This window comes from Camelus dromedarius, chromosome 1 (genome assembly GCF_036321535.1).
Source record: "Camelus dromedarius isolate mCamDro1 chromosome 1, mCamDro1.pat, whole genome shotgun sequence".
Taxonomy (NCBI): Eukaryota; Metazoa; Chordata; class Mammalia; order Artiodactyla; family Camelidae; genus Camelus; species Camelus dromedarius.
The window spans coordinates 96,072,933-96,093,793 of NC_087436.1; the positions used below are offsets into that span (position 1 = coordinate 96,072,933).

General features: G+C 43.8%; 1 protein-coding gene across 3 annotated transcripts in view; it reads left to right on the forward strand.

Annotated features, from left to right (window-relative positions):
• The first annotated feature begins 547 nt into the window (after window positions 1–547).
• The window catches only part of RELL1 (RELT like 1), a 60,839-nt gene continuing 40,525 nt past the window's right edge, over window positions 548–20,861 (forward strand). The window contains exons 1-2 of one of the 3 annotated variants that reach the window (XM_064487522.1): window positions 555–735; window positions 1,372–1,496. Coding sequence is in view for 1 of the 3 variants with exons in the window: in XM_010982437.3 (XP_010980739.1) it covers window positions 648–735 (88 nt within the window). In the remaining 2 variants the exon portion in view is untranslated. Of the gene's footprint in view, window positions 736–1,371; window positions 1,497–20,861 lie in introns of all 3 variants that reach the window. The other 2 variants (XM_010982437.3, XM_010982438.3) reach the window with 2 other exon arrangements.

Sequence of the window (20,861 nt, forward strand, 5' to 3'; positions counted from 1 at the left end):
GAGGGGCATGCCAGCATGAATAGAGATGCCAACAGAGAAAAAAGATCGTGCCCATTCCAATACTGGCCATGTCTGCCCATCCAGAACCTCCTGCCCGGCTCTTTTTCTCTTCCCACGCCCGCCTGGTCCCAGCGCCCGGGAGGACGAGCACCAGCGACCCTGTCCGGACCCCGGGCTCCCGCGCTTATCTGGGTGGCTACGGTGCAGCTGGTCTAGGGGAAGCACCGCGCGCCGCCAGCAGGAGCCTGGCCGAGGTGGGCGGGGCTAGAGCTGGCGGGCGGGGCCAGGACTGGCGGGCGGGGCCCAGGGGCGGGGCCATAGACTAACCCTGGCTGCTGGAGCGGCGGACGGACTTGGAAAGGAAGCGGGTGAGGAAGGGTGAGGCTGGACCAGGCTGAGATGGGCGGGCCCGGGGGCCGGGTCACTGAATAGGCCTCCTTCCAGGGCAGGCGGGGCCCGGGGCTTGGCTCGGAGAGGCTGGGCTGGGCCGAGCCGAGGTGGGTGGGGTCTGAGGGGAGGGCCCACGGCGGGGCTGGGTGCGCAGCGCGCGGAGGCTGAGCTCTTCTAATCCGCCCGCCCGCGGGCTCCAGAGCTGCACACCCTACTGGAATCCGGAACGCAGCGCCCCGCGGCGAAGGGACGCGGCGATGGCTCCGCGAGGACTCCCGGGGTCCGCTGTCCTAGCTGCTGCTGTCTTCGTGGGTGGTGCCGTGAGTTCGCCTCTGGTGGCCCCGGGTGAGTGCCCCGTCGCGGCCAGGGAGCGCGGGAGGAGTGGAGGGATCCGGACGGCAGCGCCGATACGCCTCGAGCTGCCCTTGTCCTGGCACAGCCGCGGGATCCCGGCGCTGAACATCTGGTTGTCAGTGGGTGGCTCGGCCGGGCGCGGCGCATGGCGATGGCTCCCGTCCCTCCCTTCCCTCCTGCCCTGCTCGCGCCTTCCCTCCTCTAGCCCGCTCCTCAGAGGACCTGTTACCTCCTGCCCCCACCTCTGAGCTGTGTGGCGTGTAGGGACCGGGCCTGCTCTTGCCTTCCTCGGGAGCGCTTCTGCCAGGGCCCAGCGCCTCGGAGCCCCGCGGACCCCTTTCCTGCCCTTGTCCTCAAGGGCCCCGCGAGCGGAAGATCGTGACACAGGGGACCGGGTGCGCTGTCGCCGCCTCCCTCCCCCCTCCTTTTTTTTTTTTTCTTTTAATATCTTAAAGCCTTGAGGGTTTCCAGTTTCTTTCCGAGTTTTCATTTATTTTAGTGGTTGACGGATTCTTGTAACAGGTTGGGGATTTCAGATTTCTCCCCACACATTCTGGATAAATCAGGCTTGGAAAAAGGGAAGGTGCGTTTGTAAACTTACCCGTTTTTTTTTTTTTCTTCTTTGAGTTGATTCCTGTCGCCACAAAAGGAACCTTCTGTGGTTAGAGCAGGAAGCCACCAGCAGAGATGATAAAATGCTGTCCCCAGTGATGAACTTGGAGCAGGAGTTTTTAATTGAAATCTAAGAGGAGGTATAACTTTTACTGAAGTCCTTTCTCACACTCTTGTTTTATGACTGTAGACACTGGGATTCCTTACCACTGGTCCCCCTCTTAATTGCCATCTTACAGCAGTAGTTAAAAAAAAAAGTAAACGTATACCTTCTTGGCCAATTGGGGTTACTAGATCCTGGAATCTTACGTCAGCAAGCTCTTCCAAGCTTGAGCAGCTCCTCTTCAGGTCCAAATAATAAGCAAGTAACTGGAAGCCTTCCAACCATGACTATTTCCTCTATGAAAACACACATACTGCTCTTCACTCCTGGGAAGACGCCACTAGATCACAGCTTTTAAACTGACTTACCACTTTGGGCTTCACTTTTTCGCAGAAACCAGAATATGTTAGGAAGGGAACAGGATGGATAACATGTCTCCTGAGTCTTTATTAGCTGATGCGTATCTCCTTCAGTCATCCACCTCAAGGAAATGGCCGCTAGTGACATGTATTATTGGATGGGGGATTTTGGTTTTCACCCTGTGTCTCATTGCTGAGACAGATAGGTGTGTAATCAGGTTCAAATTAGACCCGAGGTTGTAGACAGTACTTAGAGGGCTAGAGTCAGTTGCTCCAGAATTCGAAGAGCTTAACCTGGGAGGAAAATTGCTAAAAATTCAGCTCATGATGCATGTAATCAGTCATCAGCAGGAGAAATCCATCCTAAGAGTCAGTTTGTGTTTCGATGGATCTTTGAACCAACATTCAGCTTTCAGGACTGGAATGTGATGAAGAACGTGCTCATCTTAATTGCACAGTAACCTTTTTGATGAAAGTTACACTTAAGAAGAATGAGGTATCCAAAAAGGAAAGGATACAGGGTGCAAATGTGTCAGTGTGACTTGAGACCCATTTCTTAAGAAGATGCCCTGAACAGCCAACATCTGGTTCCCATGAAATCTAAAACAGTGTTAATGTTTGTAGGGACTGTTTTAGAGAAGTAGGGAGAAAGGTGGGAAATAATGTTGAATGCCTGCTATGTGTTAAACTTTGAATTTGGCGCTTCATATTCATTTTTACACTTATTTCTCATAATTCTGTGAAGTTCTTATTTCCAGTGAGGCGCCTGGGGCCCAGAGAGGTTAAGCAATTGGCCCAGCATCACATAGCTAGTGTATCAGTTAGCATTCAGTAAGAGAAGCAAAACCCCTAGGAGGGGTGTGTGTGTGTGTGTGTGTGTGTGTGCAAGTGTGTGTTCATGTATCTTTATCTTTGATAACCTAGTTTGCTTGATTCCAAAGTTCATTCTCTTTCCCCTGTACTGCACTGCTCCCCAGAGAGGAAATAGAACAGAAATCAACTGCAGCCGTCATGTTGAGATTCTAAGATAGGAAGTTTAGGACACCATACAGCTGTAAGCATGTGGTTATCAGAAGTTGGGAAGCAGAGAAAAGAAGGTCAGTTAACATCACAGTAGGTAGTGGCAATGTCTCTTTCACTTCCTGCCTAGTCGAAGAATCTCATTAAGTTTCTGTCTTAGTAGCAGCCTTCGAAACTATATACCACAGGCACCAGAACAGATGATTTTCCACGTCTTGGCTTATTTATGTATAAGTTCTCTGGTTACTTAGGGCTTAGTTTTTCTGCAGACAGTGGGCATGGCCTTTGAGTTAAGGAGTGGGTGGAAAATGACCAGGGGCTGGTGAAATGACAAGTGCTCTCTCCTAGAGTTCTGCGGGCTTCCATCCAGCCTCCTGACTCCTCATTTAGATGCTAATGATAAGCTTTATTAAATTCTGGGTTCTCCTTTGGTCAGGTAGCTGCCCAGCTTTATGTCTACAGGATGCGTAGTCAGTGGACAGAATGTTGTGAGAAAGCACCCCTTGGAGATTGGGCTTCCACGCCCAAATTTCATTCAAAGAGGAAATGAAAAATCTGAGAGCTGCCTGTCATTACCCATCTTCCCTGCCCAACCCTCAAATAAATTAAACAAACTATTTGGGAGTTTCAGTAGTTAAATTTGAATGAGAGAGACCAAAGCCCCAGGTGATAGAAACGAAAAAATTTTGTTGTTACTTTTTAAAGAATTGTTTGCCTCTGATGTTGAAGTTTAATTACCTATTGGGACAAAAGAGAAGTTATTTAAAACTGACAAAAAATGATTTAAATTGTCATTGGTTAAAACTAATATGTTGAGTGGTTTCTAAGAATTGCAGGGCAGTCACTTCGGTAACTGTAAAGATTTGATAGGCTGCTGAAAGCAGGTAGAATAGTGAGTCTGGAGTGGCTACCTGGAATTTGCAGTTAGTACACTGTAGGCATTTTATTCTTTTTGGAGGAAAGAATGCAGCATTTATTACACTTGTTCTGTGGCAGGCTCTGGTCTAAGTACTCAGATCATTTAACTGTTACAATATTGTGTCAGCTATATGATTTTATCCCTCCATTTATAGATGAGGAAATTGAGTCCTGAGACATTAACTTGAAAAAGTCACTTACGTGTGTAAGTTAAATTTTGATTTTGACTCAGATCTATTCATTTCTAAAGCCCATTATTATTACTAAATCATTCTGTTTTTCTTTAGAGTGAGGAATTTCTTTTTATTCTAAGATATTTATCGAGTCATTAATAGGGTAATGGCATGATACAGTGGGGAGAGCACCAAGTGCCAAGTTAGAATCCTGGACTTGAAGCGTCCCTGCTGCTTTCCAGCGTGTGGCCCTCTCTGCCTCTATTTTCTTACCTGTAAAATGGGTATGTGCCACCTCCTATCTTTATCTGCCTTACTGGCTCGTAGTCAGGATAAAATGAGCTGTTGCCTCTGAAAGGTGTTGGCAAACAGCAAGGTGGTATATGTCTTTTATCCTGTGTAACTTTTTTCTTGCATTTCTTACCCAAAATGTGCATTGGACTAGACTTATATATCAAGCAAACTATCTATTAAATGTGGACTACAAATGTGTTCATTCTGGAGGTGGTGATGGTTTTGCAGTCATAGAGTCACTGTAAATATATAAAAGTCCAGAGTGACACCTCAGATTCGTAAGTTTGCTGCCACTGACTGGGAGTTAAGTAACTACACCTTTTTTTTCTTATTTCTCCTTAGCTAAAATACAGTGTTCTTGGTGTTTCTGGAAAATTCCCCAAAAGATTTAAAGTTTGGAGGGAAGGGGAGAGAATCACCCTTAATCTCATCACTCAGAGGTACTTGCCACTGTCAGCCTATTTCACTCTGGTGAAATACACTCTCTGTCTGTGTTTTTCGCTTTGATAGGATCACAGTGCAAGCGTACCCTTGTACCATGCGTTTCTAACCTCATGTTATACTTAGAGGTGTCTCCATTTCCCTATACACTCAAAAAAACCACTGCATAAAATTCCAGTATATGGAGTCTCTGTATTTTACTTCACTGTGCCTCCATTTTAGATTTCAGTTTTTGTTAATTATTTGTAAACAAAATTTAAAACTCCTTGTTTCGGTGAACATCTATGCCTAAAGCTTTGTCTCGATATTGATGAATTCCATAGAAATTGGGTCCCTGAAAAGGCAGTTTTGGGGTCAAAGTTATTCATGTTTTGAGGCCACTGATGACACCAGTCTTAGTGACCTGACCATTGTCTCAGTTTACATTCTCACAGCAAGTCCAAGGACTCACTTCTCACGCCTTTGGCATTTTCTCTGAAAAACATACGTGCTAATTTGTAAGGCAAAAATGGGCACCGTGATTGTATGTCTTTGATCACTTGTATGTAGACTGTTTTCTTCTACTATTTGAGCCATGTGCACGCATTTGTAATCGTTTATGGACAATTCTGAAATTTGAAAAGCTCTGAAAACCAGAACAGTTTTTTTTGAGGCTTTTTGCATACTCCGTTGGTGGGTAAAACTTAGCCCGAACCAAGGTGGGAGTCTGCAGTGTATATTTATCTCACTTAGTTTGAATACTGCTAAGTTTTGGCTGCAGTAGTATTAATGAGTTTGATTTCTGAGTGTCACATAATGTGTGCTAAATGCATTGTGTTACCTTTCTAGAATTACAAAGTCTGAATTTTGAGGCACATCTGACCTCCAAGTTTTCAGATAAGGGATTATGGACCTGCATTTCCTCTTCCATGACTCATCTGTTGGTTTGTGGGCAGGCGAATGTAAACCTGCTCAAAGTAGTAGGTATCCAGGGGAGAGAGAGAACTCGTCAAATGAGTGGCCCTTAGTATTTTCGTGTGGGATCTGATTAAATAGATACCTGGGCAAATCTGAGGCTTCCTGTATTCTATGTGGCTTTAGGGATGGGTACCTATTATAATGGAAACTACTTTCCTCTGCCAGTTATTGACACAGCTTTCTTTGTAAGGGAGAGAAGAAATAGAATCCACCCAAGGGACTTTTTGGGGCGGGAGGGCTGGTAGAAGGTGTTGGGTACCTGAGCCAGACTGAGTTCCTGCGCCCAGTTATCTCACTTTGAGGATCCTTGTGCCAGACGTATTGAACTCAGGGGATTTTCTGTCCCTCCCTTTGCAGTACCCCAAGGTTCTTGCCTTCTTGTCTGCTCATCCCAGGATCCCAGACAGTGGCCAGCTCTCCCCAACTCTATCCCCCCATTTTGTTTGCACACTCCTGTGTATGACTGTATTCCAACCACTAATAAAGTGCTAATATTGTTCAGAGGGTAAAAAAGTCTTTGGACCACTTTCCTCCTCTGGGTTATGGAGAAAATATGGCAGAGTTGCCTGATTGGGATTTTTGTGACAATTACATGAGATACAAACATGAGAGTGGTAATAACCTGTAATGGAAAAGAATATGTATGACTGAATCACTATGCTGTACACCAGAAACAAACACAACATTTTAAATCAACTATACTTCAATTAAAAAAAAAAAAGCTTGGCAGCATAACCTAAAACAAATAAATAAATAAAAAGTAAATTTCACATACACAAAAAAAACCATGAGAGTGCCTGGTGCAATGTTTTGTGCATAGTAAATACTAAACAAATGTATTATTCTTACTTTGTTCTTAACCAGGTACTAACCTGCCACAGCTATCAGATGGGACAAAGTTCCTACCTGCTCCAGAGTTTTCCTTTCAGGTCCTGAGCCATTGCCTGAGGTGTTCCCTGTCTCATCTTGCCCTGACCCCTGAGGCCGGTGTGTCCTGTGTGTAATGGGCGGGGAGGTTGAGGAAGCAGCTTTGAGCAGCACCAAGGCCCCAGGGGAGGAGGAATAGGGACCAGGGGGCCTGGCAGGGAGTTCTCCTGGGATGCAGGGGATTTGTGGAGCTGTGAGCCATTAGCTACCAAAATTAGGCAAAGGAGAGGAAGGAAAATGGGAGGAAGCCATTACCTTTGTAAGGGTAGGCTGTGACAGTTTCTTTAGCACAATTTTGAAAGATTGACCAATTGGGTTTTCTCTAGCCAGTGGATCTGTAGGTACAGTCCCAAGGTTTTGACAGTTTTCCCCTAGAATTGATGTAACTATCCACTTGCCATCCTTTTTGATTATCCAGGGTCACCAACACTCATCTTCTCGTTGTTCACTGGTGACTGTTGTGATGAAGTAGAATGTAAGAAATATATACTATATATAGTAGCAATATATATAATATATGATGTATAACATATAATAATGTATGTTTAATAAGAAATATATTTAGTCTTTGTCCTCAGTTCCTGGCACAAATCTCCTCAAACCCTTGGAATTTCCTAAATGAAAGGCGTTGTCTTTTTTCCTAAGGAGCCCCTTTTGAGCGTATGCTAATGAGTTGACTTAGGGTGGTGCCCCCAGATAGCCTCAGGGTGGGGCTGGTCACCTGAAGGAGGGTGGGAGAAGAGGGCTGAAACTTTCAGCCTCACCCACCCGCCCACCTCTGGGAAGGGGAAGAGGCAGGGGGAGGGCTGCGGATTAAGCACTTTAAAGGCTTGAGCAACGAGACTTGCTGAACTTCCTGGTGGGTGAACCCGTGGAGATGTGTGGAGAGCAGGACGCCCAGAGCGCAAGGAAGCACCACCCTTTCCCCATACCTTGCCCAATACTTCTCTCCCATCTGGCTGTTAACCCTTTACTAATAAACTGGTAATCTTGTAAGTAAAATGTTTCCCTGAGTTCTGTTAATTGAACTCAGGGAGGGGGTCCTTGGAGCCTCCAATCTGTAGGCAGTTGGCCATAAGTACAGGTGACAACCTGGACTTGTGATTGGCATCCTTGTGAGACTGAGCCCTTAAGCGGTGGGATCTGACGATACTTCCAGGAAGTGTCAGAATTGTTAATGCCTCAGTGGTGCCAGGAAAGCACATACTGGGACCAGGAGGTACAGTCCTGTAGTGTCAGCCCTGATGCTCTCTTCAAAGCTTCTTTAACAGATGAGGATGCCAAGCTGGCCCAGCCAGGGCTTGAGGGGGCTCTTAACTCTCTCTAGGACTCTTCCCACTGTGTTCAAGCTGTCCCTCCGCTGACTTAGGCCAACCAACTTCTGAGAGTAATTGTACTGTTCTTAGTCATAGAGTCAGAGGGGACTCAGTGGTCGTCTTATAATTAAGTAAGCCCGCCCTTTGCAGATGGGGATGCTGAGCCCTGAGAGGTCTGGTAGCCTGCGGGGACCAGGAACGGCCTCAGTGGAGAAGTAGAACATTAGGTTTGGTGAGGGAGGGCCCACGTGTGTGTCTTGGTCACTGTCCAAGGCTCAGGTCCGAGCACAGGACAGGCAGATGCTTAAACATTTGAATGAGTGAAGGAAGCCGGAGCTGGAATCCAGAGGTTCTGACTCAGCTAGAGAGTCTTCTTCATAATAAAGCAAAGACTTAGGCTTTCTGGAATCATCTACAGACCTTAGCTGTCAGTTCCCTCTCTCACTCCCCTCCTGAATTCGGAAGAGGCTGCTTTGTCTGCCCACCTCCATGAGCCATATTGCTCCAGAAGCCTGAGGTGGAGAATCAGGTCATGGAGAAAAAAGAATGGCAATAAAAAGTAAGCAAGTACTGCCTTAACAGGTGAATATGGTGTGTCATTGGTGTATTTGAAAAGTGTTTGTGAAAAGTTTCAGTGCAAAGGTTTTCGAAACACAAATCCATTCATGAGCCCTTTCCAAATGCAAACTAAATTCAGTTGTGTTTTTGCAACCAGTACTCCAAATACAGCTGTTAGTTTTATATCTGTATCATATTAATACTTTATACCTTTCCTTTATAGCTTTGTTTCTCAGGTTAATTCTTTAATTTATTCATTCGGCAAGTCTTAGCCAAGTGCCTTAACTGTGTGCAAGGCACTAGGATGATGTGAAGCGAACACAATAGACACAGTCCGTGCCTTTATGGAGCCAGCACTGGTTATCAGGGGCGATTAAACAAGCAATCATGATAAAGTGTCATTAGTACCTTGATAAGGAAAGTATGGCACAGGGCCAGAGGACCTAAGCTGGGGCTGGGAGTGGGGTGAGAGTACATGTTGAGCAAGGCTTTCTGGAGGAAATGAAGATTGAACTTACAGTTATAAAAATGTCAGCATTAGTCTGGTGGAGGACAGGTGGTTGTGGAAGAGAGGAGGTGACAGCAAACAGATCTGCAGCCGTGGTCCCCACACTTGCGCGTGCGTCAGAATTCACTAGAAGGCTGGACACAGCACAGGTAGATTCCCTCCCCCTCCCCCAACCCTAGGGTCTAGGTCTGGGAAGGGACTGGAGAATTTGCATTTCTAACTCATTCCTGGTAGATGCTGACTAAATATCTTAACCTGGAAATCCCTCCCCTCTTTGTGGGCTATTCATCCTGTTTTCCGCCCATCCTTCAAGCTGAGATCAAGGATAACACTTCCAGGAAACCTTTCCTAGTTATTCTCACTGATTTTATCTCCTGTGAATATTCGCGAGTCCATGGATACATGTTGCATCTATTTAACACAGAATTTTTCTTAACTAGACACAGAGCATGCAAGGCATGCTCAAATATTTGATTGCTTGATCCAATTTATTTCTTGCAACCACCTGAGGAGCAGGTTGCTGTATTCTCCATTTTGTAGCCATAAGGAAACAGAAGTACAGAGAGATAACCAAGACAAAGAGAAGTGAAATGTCTTGCTCAAGTCACAAGATGAGAAGCCAAATCTAAAAGTATGTTCACTGTTCTCAGATGGTCTTTGTTATTATGTGAAACTGCATGTGCTCCACACATAGCACAACTGGTAAAAGGAAGTTTTAAAATTTATTATTATTTTTTTTTACTTTTTCATTGTAGGTTCATCTACCTAAAGAGAAAGCCAAGAGAGCTTATTAATTAAATGTAGATTTTGTTTTTAGTGGAAAATGAGCGATTATCCAAGGAATTCTTCAGGAATTGCCTATTTACTTTTAGAGTAAATATTTGAAGGGACTAATTCAATTTACATGTCATTAGATTTAAGAAATGAAGTCTACAAAATTTTGATGTGAGGGAGTTATTTAAAATAATCAATTTCAGTTTCCTGAATAGACACAATTATGGCGGTACCCTTCTTAACTGGCCAGATGAGTTCAGCTGAGTGGTGGAAAATGTATAAAGAACCTGTACATAAAACGTCACGTGATAGGTAGGGTTAAAAACAAACAATGAATTCTTTTCAGTATCAGTAACATGCCAAGCCTTCCTCCCCCGTGCATATACAAACATAATGCGGTTCTCTGAGATTCCTGTAACGGGTGGAAGTTTGAAGAATTCACCAGGCTTTCTGTCTCACAATATAACTTGGGAGCACTAATTTTCAAATATTGTAACAACTCTTCATAGCTGGAAGTCTCCAACACAATCATGTGAATTAGTCACGTTATAAAAAACGGCTGCCCGGAATTTCCTGGCATTGGCGAAGTGGCAGATGGCTAATGAGTAGCCATTCCTTCGTCTTCCTTTGCATGTTTGTGCTATATGCGTGCATGGCCTGAATGCTTCTGCTGCTTCCTCAATTCTTTCCAGCCTCCTCCTTCTCCTCTGTAAAAGCACAACACAAAACAACCACCGATGGAAAAAAAGAGGTGTCGGATATTGCTTAAAACTAGATGATGGGGTATAGCTCAGTGGTAGAGTTCGTGCTTAATATGCAGGACGGAGGTCCTGGGGTCAATCCCTAGTATCGCCACTTAAACAAACAAACAAAGAAACACACCTAATTACTCCCCCCTCCTTAAAAAAACAAAAACAAACAAAAAATTAAAAGAAAAAGGTTTAAAGCTAGGTTTTGAAAATAAAACTCATTTCATGTGCAGAATTGCCAACTCAGCATCTTAACAGTCTTTTCAGGTGAAACATGTGGATATTCCCTACAAACAGCACGCAATTCATTTAAAAATGAGGGCTTGGGGGAGGGTATAGCTCAGTGGTAGAATGAGTGCTTAGCATGGAGGAGGTCCTATGTTCAATCGCCAGTACCTCCATTAAGGAAAAAGAAATTAGGAGTTTGGGATTAACAGATACACACTACTATATATAAATATATAAAATAGATCAACAACAAACTATATTGGATATCTTGTAATAACCTATAATGGAAAAGAATCGGAAAAGGAGTATGTATGTGTATAATTGAATCACTGCTGCACAGTTGAAACAACATTGTAAATTAACTACACTTCAATAAAAAATTAAAAATGAGGGCCTTATTTGAGATACTGTTAGGTGTTGTGTTGGTATATAAAATGAACAACAAACTTGGTTTCTGTTCTCGGCTGACTTGTGAGTGAGAAGCGGGAGGAGAGAAGCAGTGAACACAGAATAAGGGAAAATGTGCTGGGACTACAGACAAAGTGCCCTATGTGGGATTCCAGAGGAAAGACTTTCCTCCTGATGGGAGGGTTGGAGAAGACTTCATAGCCTAAACCCAGGCACTTTAAGTGGACCTTAAAGGGAGTGTGGCCATGGCAGCCCAGCAAAAGGGGTGCAGAGGGGTGGGAATTGGGTAGGAAGTCAGTGCAGACCTGGTGTGAAAATTGCATCAGATAAGACTGCAGAGTGGAGGTGGAGGCTAGGCGCAGGGGTTGGGGGGGATCCGAGACAAAGCCCTTGGTTGATTGTGTAGGCAGGGAGCGGGGGAGTGAGTTGGAGGGACAGAGAGTGAACATACCTGTTCTTTATACATCTCAGAATAGTTTGGAGGATCCAATGAATAATACAGCCCTTTGTAAGTAATACAGATCTGGTCTGTGTAGTGTATAGGTGTAATATGCTGGGAAACAGGTTTTCAGTTTGCTGGGAATTAGAATCATGAAGTGCCGTGTGTAGTCTTCGTGGTGTGAAGACCAAAAGGAGTTCATTAATGGGAAAAGTTCAATAACTGTGTATGTCTTAAGTGAGAGTAAATCCTCTGAAATTGTACATACCATTCTGACTCCAGAATTCTCCATCACTTAACATGTGTTTTAAGGCTGTTGTGCATTTCTAGTTTTTGTCCCGTTTTTGGTCAGGTTCTCATGGTTTTCTCCTCTGGGTCCAGGTCAGGAGGGCAGTGTTGGCCATCAGTGTTTAGGGCAGTGCCTTGAAATAAAACATACAAATCAGCACTGGGGTGATTTATAAGACCCTGCTTGGCTAAGGGCTCGTCTCTGCATCACTTCTGGCAAGTCCGTTTTCTTAGTCCTTTGATTTCTTATAATGTGCCTAAATAGATTTGGGGAAGGAAAAATAACCCAGTTGAAAGTAGTCTAGTATGCGTTAGGTGCCCACATATCAGGAACTAGTAGTTACTCGGACAGTGGGGTTGGTGTGTCTTAGTGTCTGAGTGGGGGTGGGGTCAGCAAGGGGGTGGTCTTCAAGAAGGGAAGGAGAATTCTTCTGCTAGAATCATATAATACAACAGTTGGTCTTTTCCCGGCTGTTCAGTGCTGCATCTTGATATTTAAATGAGTACAGACTCCTGACTTTGGGTCAACGTGCTGTAATAGAGACCACATATATTTGGTCTCTGTCCTGTTTTCTTGGTACAAAACTCCTAAAACCCTTGAAATTTCCTGAGTGATAAGAGTGTCTTTTGTTATTCATAATTAGCCCTTTTGACCCTACCTGACCAGCTAATGAGTGACTCTTGGTGGACCCCTAGGGAGCTTCAGGTTGAAGATGTTGCCCAAGGAACCACCTGCAGGATTATAGAGGGTTGGAATCTTCAGCTCCATCCCCTGATCTCAGGAAAGTGTGAGGGTCTGGCGATCAAGTTAATCACCAATGGCCGGTGACTTAATCAGTCATTATGTAATGAAATTTCTTGAAACTTTGATAAAAACTCTGAAACAAGGAAGCTAAAGGAGCTTCTGGATTGGTGAACCCATGGATATCGCTGGGAGGGTGGTGTGTCAGGAAACAGCATGGAAGCTCTGTGCCACCCCCTACTCTTTGCCCTACACTTCTCTTTCATCCTGCTGTTCCTGAGTTGTATCCTTCATAATAACACTGTAAGCATAAGCATAGCACTTCCCTGCATTCTCTGAGTCATCACAGCAAATTGTGGCATCTGAGGGAGATCCAGGAGGCCCTGACTTGGTAGTCGGCTAGCCTGATTAAATGGTTAGATGTCCTTTGCAGCTGGTGTCTGAAGTGGGGGTAGTTGGTGTCAGAATTGAAGTGAATTGAATTGCAGGACACCCAGTTGGTGATGGAGAATTGAAACAATCAAGCCCTCCCTACTGGGAAAAATCAATTCATAGTATTAAAACATTGTGGTTGTAACAATCTCTTTGAAAGTATGGTGTTTTACTATTTAGATAAAGACTGAAATAGCTTTAAAAAAAGTACAGTGGGAAAGAAAAAAAATATCAAGCCAGTGCCTTATTGTTTATGTATTTACATTGTGTTTTACAGTGTAATAAAGTAGACATTACACCACTCTGTGGTTTCTGTTGACCCGTCTCTCCTAAGGTATATCAAAGATTTCATAGCATTTTCTCTGCCCTCCGTCAGTAAAAGCATCTAGTCTATAAATATTATGGATTGCAGTTAGAGATAGCCTCCTTACCAAGGGGTTTCCAGTAACTTTGTTTTATCTCTACAGCATGAATATTACTGTTAGGATAAACCATACGAAATTACCAGTATTCTACTATTTTTGACCTACCATGACAACAGTTTCATATGGTTCGATCTAATAGAAATAAAGTTTCCTTACTGACTTTCTATCTGCACTAAACAAACAAAACAACTATAGTGACTGCCTTAAGACATTTTAGAAAATGCTAAAAGTAGAAAAAGAAAAAAAAAACTCCCAAGTTCCACCAACAAAAAATATAAAATACTAAAAAGGAAATAAAAATAACTTATGATCTTACTACTCAGAAATAACTAGTGTAGACATTTTGGTATTTTTTCCTTCAATGAAACTGAGATCATGTTAGCTCAAAATTTTGCTTTGTGTTTATTTCTTCATTTCACATTTTTATTAACAATTGAGATTGTTTTGGACGAAGGGATATGGCAGATCTGATCCCTTTATATAAATCGTTTCTATTGTTTTAAAAGTCAAAGGGAAGTTTAGGATTTCCGAGAAGTAATCAGCAATTCCAACATTGTTAAATGCAGATCAGGTGGCTTTTTGATTTTGCTTCTTATGAATGGTATCAGGATTTTTTTTTTTTTTTGAAATTAGCACTTAGTGCCAGAAAAACCTGATAAATTGGCATCGAGAGAATATTACTTAAATGCACCTCTTCCCAATAATTGACTTACTAGGGAAAACCATTCTCTCATTCTAGGCTTATTATTGAATTAGATGAGTAATGATTACCCATAGATTTTTCTACTCAAGACTCTGACTCAACATAGAGATGAGCTATGGATAATCCCATTTGGTGGAAATTTACTGAATATCAAAACTGTTAACTCACAGGCAATAGAGCATAGAGAATGGGGCTCTGGAGCCAGACTGCTTGGATTAAAGTCTCACCGCTGCTACTTGCTAGCTGTGTGACCTGGTGTAAGTTACTTGACCTCTTTGTGCTGTAGTTTTCATATCTGTCAAATGGGGTTGCAAACAATAGTGCCTACCTTACAGGGTTACTGTAAGGGTTAAACAAGTTCCTACTTATAAGGTGCTTGGAATAGTAATTACACAAACTATGCATCAGTACGTGACTATCATTAATAGTATTTTTCTATGTGTCTAACCCTTGCTACTGGGGTTCAGGGTTCTGAGTTTCACCGTATTGACTTTCATGTTCATTTCTTCCCCTTAAAATCAGGTTCTCTACGTCTAGGGTTTTCCTAATTACTTCTGTTTAACCTTCCCTTTGTTTGCCTTTTCCAAAGTGGTCTTTATTTTCTCTCCTAGTCCCTTTGTCCTTTGCTCTCTGACAGCCCTAGGGGAGACTTCCTGGCAGAGCACTTCACAACTTCACCCCACATATGTACCCATATACTCATCTCTGCTTCCCAATTCCCGTTTTCCCAGAAGGCAGGCCACATGCCTGTGTAGCAGGAACACTGCCTGACTTAACCTGTGACTAACTGGAAAACCCTGTGTTTAGGGCTTTTGTAGTTTTCTGTTTAATTGTTATCCACTTCCTGTTCCTGGAGGGAAGAGAAACCGGGCTGATGTCAGGGTTGTAGGAGCCGCAGACCGGCCGCCCCCTCGTGCTCTCATGCTGCCTGGGGAGCACTGTGCTGGCAGCTGCCACTCACCTCCAGGCCTCGTGTATTTCTCTGTCCCCTGCATTTAACACTGCTCCTCTAGTCAGGCTCATGTTGTTCATTGCCTTTTCCTGTCTTTTGGCTTTGTATCCCCAGCTGAGCTGGGTGCTTTGTGAGGATAGCTGTGTTCACGTTTACTACCACTGATAATAGTCATCACCACAATATGGGCTGACATTTACTGAGCACTTACTCTGTGCTAGGACCTCGGCTAAACCCGTAAACTCGTCTCATTTCCTGCTCAGAAACAATTCTATAATGATCTGCATTTTCTAGATGAGGAAACTGAGGCATTGGGAACTGGATAGACTTGCCTGGGATGGACAGCCTGGAAATAAGTTGCATGAAAACAGAGCAGCCAAGAAAAAGCTGGCTTCTGCTTTTGCCTCCTTTATTTCTAGGGAGCAGCTCTGGTTGAGAGCTTGGGCCCTGCTTGCAACGGACCTCAGTTCAAATTCTGGCCACTCCCCAGATGAGTGACCTTGACTTCAATACTTTTTTCTTTAAATTATTTAAGTGTAGTTGTTTTACAATGTTAGTTTCAGGTGTACAGCAAAGTGATTCAGTTATATGTATACATACATATATATTTTTTCTAATACTTTGTTCTTTAATGTCTTCATTTCTAAGATGGGTTTCATTTTTGTAACACCTACCTAAGAATCCTAAAGATTAAAAAAAATATGCAAGTAAAGGTGGAAGGTGGATGTGGGGGATGGTGAACCCCTAACACGTGCAGGAAGATCTGTTAGTATCTCCCTCTCCCTCTGCAGGGCTGGGCCCTGGCCGTCTTCCCTTTTGAAGTCCTTGCTTACTAAGCTCCAGCCGGCTCAGCAACACACCTTCTTTCCCCATGTGGTTGGTTTGTGTTGTCTTGCGAGCTGGAAATTACTTGGCTGGACCCCGACCCTGGCAGAGGTGGGTTGTACCCAGAAACCAGGGACGCAGCTCCCAGAGGCCTGGTCCAGCACCCTGTCTGTGAAGCTCCGGGGGAGTCGCTGGTTCCTAAGGGAACTGCTCCTCTTTCCCCAGCCTCCTTCTTGCAGTTTCTGCCGGAAACAGGCCATCTGGGCCTGTCCTCTTCCCGTTTGGTAGCTTTGATTGGCATTTGCCAGTTAGCTTCCAACCACAGTTTACATAATTTCTGACTTAGTCCCTGCTCAGCCTCTTGTGAGGAACGTGCAGGATCAGATCTGTTAGGGATGGCATCCATGTGGGAAAGGGCAGTGCCTTGGGTGAGGGTGTGTCAGCTCCACCCCTTGACAGACGAGGCAGTTTGGAATGTGATGGGGTCCCGTGAAAATCCAGCTCAAGGTCAGTTCCCAGAGCTGGGTTTGGGAACGTGCTGCTATTCGTGGCCTTCCTTTGCATCTTGCTAACGAACCTTCTGTTGATTTCGATGAGGCCAGGGGCTTGCTCCTGTATTTACATCCTTCGGAAAGGGCTTTTCCAACAAGTGGGTTGAGCTATGGGATGAGTCAGTCATCCAACTCTAAAAACAACCTATTTGTGTATGTTTTAAAAAAACTGTTGGTATTTGGCAAATGGGGGTATGACTGCATTGGACGTTCTGTTCTACCAAACAGCATCTTAACAAAACTGCTTATCCCGTTACAGTGGAAGTGGATGCTCCATCAGTTGTCGAGGAGCCTTTTTGGAAGGATGGGATCTGCTTTCATGATTCACAGGTTCCATGCAGCAGATGTTCAAGGTGCTCCCACTGTGTTCCAGGAACTGTGATAGGCATAGAGGTACAAAGGCAGGACACCCTTCTCTGCACTTGGGAAACAGGCTTGTTTGACCTAAATCGGTCTTTTCCTGTGAGTTCTTTCACCCCTTTGGATTTCCTGACTTTGGCCACAGTATGCCCAAGCGACGTGTGTTGTAGTGAAGTGGGTGGGGAGGCTGTCAGCGGCTCTGAGTGTTGGTTCTTCTGTCTGGCTCGTTGCCTCTGTCCTGGGATGTCATGTTAGACCACTGAGGTTTTTGCAACATGAGGATCTTATCCACCCTCTTGGCTACCTTCTTGGGATTATAGGTTTCAGGTAAAATAATGAATGTGAAAGCATCAAGTATCATCTTGGTGGGAACCTTTATATCTTGTATGGTATTTCTAGCTAATCATGTGTAGGATTGAAGATTTTCTTCCTCCTTTTCCCTTTCTTTCCCTCCCTCCCTCCCTTCTTTCTTTTTGAAGGATTTTTAGATGTGATGTAACTAACATGGTTGGTACAAATTAAATTGAATTCCTTATAAGTACAGTGGTTTGTGAGTAATAATGTGAAAACATATACCTGTGAACAAGATATTTTTGAATAGATAGGAAAAAGTCTTTCTTTTACTGTCATAATGGTTATGGAGGAATAAAATAGGGTTACACTCTAGAATGATCTTTTGCTTTTTGCAGTTAAAATTAATATTGGGAAATTTTATGCTGCTGAGAATTTTTCAAAAAATGAAAGTACAGATTTCATCTTGCTGTAGCTGACTTTAATCCTTTTTCGTGAAGGTAATTTTTACATTAAAACAAGATGCATACAGATTCCAGCGTTTATCACACGTAATAGGGTCATTTGGAGAGAGGCAGGTTTTAAGTTTTTAAGGGCACTGAAGTGAGTGGATGTGGACCTGGGCTCCAGCCCACATCAGTCGGTGATGGTTTAACCCACCTTTTTACTGTGAGGCATGTGTTACTTACTAAGTAAAACTGAAAGCCAATCTCCACTCTTAGAGACACTGTTGAGCCAGGTGGCTAAGAGTGAGGGGCCCTGGGGTCACATGGCCTGGCTTAAATCCTGTCCTACTCACATTAGGACTTGTTATTGAACCCCCATGTGCCTCATTTTCCTCCTCTGCACCTGGGGGTAATGAGACCACCTACCTTACAGATGTTGTGGAAATGAAATGAGGTTGTGCACAAAGCCTCTAGACCAATGCCTGGCACACTGCACTCAGTAAACGCTGCCTTACAATTACCTTAAAGTAGCAACTCATTCTTTATAAGACACCACCTTTTGAAAAGAATCTGAAGTGGATATTACATTTCTGAAGTCTCATTGCTTTAGTCACCTCAAGCAAATGTCTTTTTAAAAATTCCACTTCTTTCTCGAATGGACATAATTGACAATTTGAAATTGACTGCAGAAGGGTCTACGGTCAACATCTCACTCCACTCCTGTCCCCTAGCCACTTGACCCATCCCCAGGGGACTGACGGTGCTATCAGTAACTAAAGACTTTAAAACATCCCCAAAAGGACAACACTGAAAATAGCAAAAGAAGGAGGAGAAGCAGGGGGAGGGGCAGGGAACAGGAGAAGAAGAGCGGGGAGATTCCGCCGGGGTCCAGACTCTTGAGTTCTCCCTGTCCCTGCAGCCCCTTGGTCATTGCCCTTGCTTACAGACCTCTCTGAGGACCCCATGGTGTCCCCCACCCCTTGGGATCCACCCGAGGTTCCTGAGTCTTTTCCGTCCTAGAGGCGTGGTTGGTGGCCTCCCGGCCTGTGTCCTGATGCAGACACCGGCAACTGACTTGTTTCAGTCTGGGGTGAGCCCAGGTCAGTTGAGACTTCTATGTCATCTGAATGCAAACCATTGTTTGAGGTACTCTGGAAAATTCAGGAAGAGTCCAGAAGTTTAGATCCTTGGCTTCTCAAAACACTAGTCCTAAACTTAGTCCCTTCCCAAGGAGTGGCTGTGGGGCCTGAGCTGTTTTCTGTGTTCAGTCTCCCTATGCCCTTGAAGAATTGTGTTTGGTCAGGAAGTTGTGGGACCTTGAGAAATCACTTCAAATGTTAATCCCAGACACTTGTGGAGAATGCTAGGGACTTTCTACTCTGCAAAGCTGGTTTTTCCCTTCTAGTTTAAAGGAGCCCTGTGATGGTAAATATTTAGTTTCCACCATTATTTTTAAGTATCCTTGTTTCTCTCTATTGACGTCACCCCAGTTTCAGTCCTTTGTTCTGGTTGCTACCTGGGGTTCAGGAGTGATTCAGGTTGTCACCCAGCCTCTTGCCTGTTAAGAAGGTATGTTCCCTTTTTGTCCAAATTCAGTTTTTCTTTTGTAACCTAATGTAAAGTCCTTTTTCTTCCTGGATTTACACTAATTACTTCCCTTCTCAACTCCTATGGTACTTATACAGAGAAATTGCACCTTGAGAATGGGTTGTGCTCCAAACATTCCTTTTTGAGTATCTGGGTTGGTGACTGAAATGCTTTTTCCCACTAAAAATAATAATTCAGTTCCCACAGAGGGTATTTTAAAAAAATGATAGAATAGAACTTTGTGAATTTTTATTACAGAACAATTGAGAGAATAGTAGAGTGGACCCCTAGATCCTAGTCACTTAGATTGAACATTTTGCCGTATTCACTTGCTCACTCTGTCCATCTGTCATCTTTCTGTCTATCTACCTACCTACTTTCTTTGCTGATCTGTTTAAAATCAATTTGCAGACAGTCACATTTCACCTAAGTACTTCTGCCATCACTTTGTAGGATTAAGGACTTCCTTCAACATAGCCACAATACCAGCATCACAGCCAAGAAAGTAAACAATGTCTCTAATACTGTCTATCCCAGTTTCCTGTTGTCCTCAAAATATCCTTTATTGCTGTTTAAACCTATTCTATTATTGTTTAAAATTGGGAACCAGGCTCCGATCAGGGTTTACTTACTGCATTTTGTCATGTGAGTTTCTAACAAAAGCTATTTGAAGCCACATGTAGCCCAGTACTTGGGAGAGAATACTTGTTTGGGAGAGAAGGAGCTTTTCTGGGCGCAGGTAGTATGTCGAAATCTTTGGGTACTCACCTCTCACCCCTCCCTGTTTTCCTCTCCCACTCTTTTTAAAAAAATTAACTTATTTTTATTTAAGGGGGGGTAATTAGGTTTATTTATTTATTTACTTTTTTTTTTTTTGGTGGAGGTACTGGGAATTGAACCCAGGACCTCATGCATGCTAAGCATGCACTCTACCACAGAGCTATACCTTCCACCCTCCTCTTCCACTCTCCTCTTCCACTCTTAATGCCTGTATCCAGATCCTGCTGCCCAGAGCCCTCCGTTTTGGCACCCCTGGGGTGCAGATGATCTTACATAGGTATTAGCAGAAACCTCAGACAGCTGCATTTTTCAAGGGACCTCTTAGGCAAATGCATCTGTAAATCAGAGGTTCATAACCTGGCCCTGCTGATTTATGCATGTTTTGCTGCGGAAACTTTCTGGGCCTCTATCTGTTCCCATAGTGGTTTTTGCTGTCCAGAATCAAGAGTACCATACTCCAGTATCAGCATAGCATTTCAAGGAATTTGACAAAATAAAGGTAACTGAGTGGCTTTATGCACTGGGAGGGATTTAGTGTCGTGGGTAATTGGACTCTGGGCAGGTGGGTCCTGTCTGGGTGTCCCCTCCCTGTCTGGTCACAGCTGCAGAGTTGGGGAAGGTGGGACTGTAGCAGCTGTTCACTGGGAATCCTTTGGAGGTTGGCAGCTGCCTGACGTTTCACTGCAAAGTTTAGCACTTATTTATATACTGACTTCCATTGTTTTCCAATTGCTGTATAAGCTCATTTGTTCTCTTCATACATTTTAAGGCTTTAAAATTTGGACAAATACTGTGTCTCGGTCACTGGCACTGGGGGATGGTCTTAAAAGCTCTATGACTTCGGTGATCTCCATAGCCAAAAATAGAAGTAATTTGGGGATGATTTTGTTCTGCAGAATTTGCTTCAAATTCTCCCCTTTCTTTAGTGTACATAATTGATTTAAACTGTGT